The sequence below is a fragment of the Montipora foliosa genome, chromosome 9 (genome assembly GCF_036669935.1).
Source record: "Montipora foliosa isolate CH-2021 chromosome 9, ASM3666993v2, whole genome shotgun sequence".
NCBI lineage: Eukaryota > Metazoa > Cnidaria > Anthozoa > Scleractinia > Acroporidae > Montipora > Montipora foliosa.
This window is the reverse complement of record NC_090877.1, coordinates 20,827,978-20,832,460: the sequence shown is the minus strand read 5'-3', so window position 1 is coordinate 20,832,460 and position 4,483 is coordinate 20,827,978. Positions and strand designations below refer to the sequence as shown.

General features: G+C 38.7%; 1 protein-coding gene across 1 annotated transcript; it reads left to right on the top strand.

Moving 5' to 3' along the window:
• Positions 1 to 624: 624 nt before the first annotated feature.
• Positions 625 to 2,410, top strand: LOC137971190 (Krueppel-like factor 5). The gene is made up of 2 exons (XM_068817950.1): positions 625 to 918; positions 1,380 to 2,410. The coding sequence occupies exons 1-2, from the start codon at positions 772 to 774 to the stop codon at positions 1,995 to 1,997; spliced, it is 765 nt and encodes a 254-aa protein (XP_068674051.1). The 5' UTR covers positions 625 to 771; the 3' UTR covers positions 1,998 to 2,410.
• Positions 2,411 to 4,483: the final 2,073 nt, after the last annotated feature.

The window sequence follows — 4,483 nt, the reverse complement described above, 5'->3', positions numbered from 1 at the left end:
TCTTTGGAGCAGGTCTTTTAGGTCTTAGTACTCACACAATTATACTCTCCTATGTACAAACGGTGTACGACATTCAGAGGTTCTGTAACCTTGTACAAAATTATTTCAACATAGCTTGGTACTTACTCATGGAAACCTTGAATTGGTCACGATTACTTGTTCTAGCCCACGACAAAAACGTTATTGTTGTTCCTGGGCAAGTAACATCTTAATATTTCAACATGAGGACGGAGAATGTTTTGCTTCCCTAGGTACCTTCGATCGTTGTCAGAACCCCACAAAGCGCAATACATATGATCACCGTATCAGGCATATTTCCAAAATTATTTGACTTGCTGAATTTAGAAATAGCCCAAAAGCCAGCACACGTAAACACAACTTAAAAGGCTCTATTGAGATATTTGCTCCAGATTTATTCCTTATTTTGTAATATTTTGAGACCATTTCACAATAAACCTTGCGCAATCAAGGAAGTTAATCAGCTAATTTTATCTCATATTTCACGGTTATTCAAACACAAACTTACACTTGTCACGTATCAACATTGCCCAAATCGATTTCTAATAAAACTCTATCGAAAAAGGCATTGAACTTTCTCCAAAATCCTTTTTTTTTTGAAAGTCGAATAAGTTTCCGCCATCATCATCAAGTTCTCACAGCGACTTGCAATGTTTGCCCTCTGGCGACCCCAGAACCCTTTGCGTATTAAGCATGGATCCGACTACCGGGCAACTCGTTCATGGGGCCCTCTCTTAAAAAGAAGACAGCCAAATGCTTATGGCTTGTACAAGTTTCGATAACTTGTTTAGAGGACAAGACGGTGTCATGTACCAAAATTCGTATCAGGGCGAAGGAAATCTGGTAACGGCCGGCATCTATTCGCTGCTAACACCCACCAGGGAGGAAGAAATTCAACAGGTCAGTTGCAATGCATGAAAGATTTAGTCGACTTACACATTTTCTAATTGATATTATACTAGCATGCATTTCTGATGTGAGCTTTTGAGTGAACACTAATGACGAGTTCAAGCTTTGTGATACCCTCGGAAGGTACATAAAACAATAAGACAATATTGTTCTCTCATTTCATATCTCAGTAAATTAACCTTTTCGCGATATAAAGCCGAGCACTATTGCTCTAAAAATGCTGAACTTCTCTAACAAGTTTGTGAGCCCTGAAAGAGATGTATGGCCATTAGCAATTTAACTGTAAAGGATGACAGGGATCCTTTAAAGTTCCTTCATGCAGTTTTAACAACTACATACATTTCCGACAAAAGTCATTGCTCCCCGATATCAATCAGTCAAGGTATGGGATTAAAACCAGAAATAATTATGATGTTGGATAAAACTAAAGGTAACCCTTATTTCTCTAAAAGATCCTTCGTGAGATGGATAGCTATCTGTGTTCATCTTCTCCTGCAACGCTACCGGTGGAAACCTCGTCGCATCTACCCCAACCCAAGCTTCAAGAAATGACCATAGGAAAGAAAAACTGCCGCTTTCCAGAGACAGGAATGACAATGGGAACGTGCACTGTTGCAGAGTCGGCGTCTATTATTCCAGCTCTAAATCTAAGACACCAGTGGCCACAGGTAACTATGCTTGCAAAAACGCCGTCTTCTGTCTACTCGACATCGAACGATGATGCAGCATACAGATGTAATTTCAGTACACATGCACAAACAGTCCAACCTGTTTCCGATAACAAAGAACTGGAATTACATCATGCCTTTCTCTGTGATTTCTCAGGCTGTAAAAAGCATTACACTAAAAGCTCTTATCTCGGAACTCACAAGCGGATTCATATGGGTGAAAAACCTTTCCTGTGTCCTTGGGAAAACTGTGGATGGTGTTTCCGACGTTCAGATGAACTGAAGCGCCACTATCGAAGACATACTGGAGAAAAGCCGTACGTATGTCCTCTTTGTGGAAGATCTTTTAGTCGTTCAGATCACCGATCTTCGCATATCAAAAAAATACATCCATTAATGTAGAGAACCCGTGTAGCGTTTGCAATTTCTCGTAACACTCTTAGTGGCCTGAAACATTTGCCCGCGGGGTCGACATTTTTGTGCAGCAATACCTAAATCAATCCGCGCATTTTCCTATTTTTCCAAATAACATTAAGTACCTGGCAGACGTGATATAACAAAGTTGTACTTTTATTTATATTTCAAGCCAACTTTTTTAATTTTAAGAACGTAATAAGTGAGTTAAATTGTACCGGCACTAGTAGCGTATGCATATATAGATATACATAATATACGAGCGTTCTTTTAAAGAAGAGAACATATTCCTGTCAATTTTTGCGTCCACGTTGGTTGCAAGGATCTTTGTGAATGATGTTAATTTGGCGTAAGGAGCCGGTTAAATAGTAGTTAAATGATACCTGTTTACATTCTCTATTCTGTACAGTTATTTTACCTTTGTGATAATATCCCGCTGCATCTGTTCAATCGAGGAGATTTATTTTCAGAAACATCGACCTTCATGAATGATTCTCTTGCTGAAAGGAAACTTGACAAACAATTATATGCTCACAATAATGTATAATTGTTCTTTTTTCGAGCTGACTCAACTCAAAATGGGGACGAAATCAGTCAATAAGTCGGTCGTTCTGAGGTAGTCTGTTTCACTCAGAGATCGACTGAGTACTCTATCAGCTCCTAACACAAAAGCTCAGAAATGCATGAGGTCTTCCTTTTTCTCTGTTCCATTACTTTCTTTGAGAGTTCAACATCTTATGGCAAAGAGACTATTTCAGTCCTCTTGATGTAAGATCGTTTGAAAAGTAAAATGGGTAACAAAACATATTTTGTTTGTACCCGCCTTTATTTTTATAACCTTGAAATGATCTTGAAATGTACGGTTTCAGAGAGACGCATGGCGAGAAGTGATTTTTCCTCAAATTCCTCCTTTGTTTTTCTTTTTTTTTTTTTCCATGTATCGTGGATATGTTTGGAAAAACTATTGCAGTCGTTTAGAAAGCCATTTGTGCATGACTGAAAGTCTAGCCTTGAACAAACGATATAGTAACTGACAAAGTTTGATGACACAAATCAATTTGTGGTTAACATGAACTCGTACAAGAAGGTTTAAATTATTTATTATTGATAACAGTTCCTAGACTGGTGTTATTGGGCTTACTATTGACTCGAAAGGCTTCACCAAAACACAACTGCAAATTTCTGACGGGTTTCAGTGTTGGTTATGCCGAATTAGCTGAAGTTTTTTGAATGAGCACGAGCGTTGCCAGAATACAATTCGTCTTAAAAGCAACGAGTACTTTTGCGAAAAAAAGATCTTAGCGGTGAGCTTTAGAGAATTTGTGAGACTTGCAATCATGTTCCTCCAAAGCAGCATTCAGCTGAGCATTATTTTCTAACTTTATACACTCTTTTTGTTTCATGGTGTACCCTTGCTCTAAGGCCAGTATTCACAGGGTTTGCGTTCGCTTCGAGACAGAGCTGAATTACTCAAGACATACTAAATGTTACATAAGCAAATATACTACAGCTGTTCACTTTCCTGAAAACGCGTGGGATGTCAGTTACAAAAGTTGTTCCTGGTTGAATGTTGAAGGAAGGAACTACGTGTTTGACAGTATTAGCCACAGTGAAAAGGCGTGCATTTCCAAGCGGTTAATGCACGAGGTTTGGGATAAATCGATCTTTATGAAATGTCCCAGATAAATTTAATTTGTCAGCTGAACTGATTGTGAAAGCTGTTGTGCAGTTACACCTTGATTCTTAATTTCATTTAATATTATACATTTGGAACGGTTGTTGTAATAAGCAGACAAGCAATTCATCGGTTTATCAAAGATGAGAAGTTTGTTTACATACCTGATTCTTGACTGGCAGCCAGTTCTTCATGCAGGGGATAAGATGACAGCGACGACTGTTAGTTCATATGTAAACTAATCTTTTATCATTCGTATCCAACCTGTCAGTCAATATGAGCGATCCACAGTAAAAGTGTTTTTTTTTTCCTTTCAATGTGCCATAAGTTTCAAGATACGGCTGCACGCGATTTACGTCCAGTAATGTCGCATTGGTTGTGGAGTGCTGATAAATGCGGGTGGGCTCCGTGGCTTACCAAAGGTGCCATTTGATGATTGTACAATATGAAAAAAAATGATACGATACAATAAATTGCCTACGAGAAAGTTCTCATGCTTTGCAAACCCATACATTTAGCCGGAATAGTAGAGAAAAAACCGCTGTTGGTTATCGTATAGCATACCTTGTATTCATCACTGATCAACAGATGAGCTTCAACGTGAAGCAGTCAGTATGAGCGATCCACGGTAATAGTGTCTTTTTTTTCCCTTTTAATGAGTCATAAGTTTCAGGATATGGCTGCACGCGATTTAAGTCCATTAATGTTTCATTGGTTGTGGAGTGCTGATAAATGCGCGTGGGCTCCGAGGCTAACCAAAGGTGCCATGTGATGATTGTACAATATGAAGAAAAATGAT

Excerpts from the sequence above, each read along its gene's own strand:
- LOC137971190 (XM_068817950.1), top strand. The coding sequence starts at position 772 with ATGCTTATGGCTTGTACAAGTTTCGATAACTTGTTTAGAGGACAAGAC. Across the intron at positions 919-1,379 it reads GGGAGGAAGAAATTCAACAG|ATCCTTCGTGAGATGGATAG; the intron begins GTCAGTTGCAAT and ends TTTCTCTAAAAG.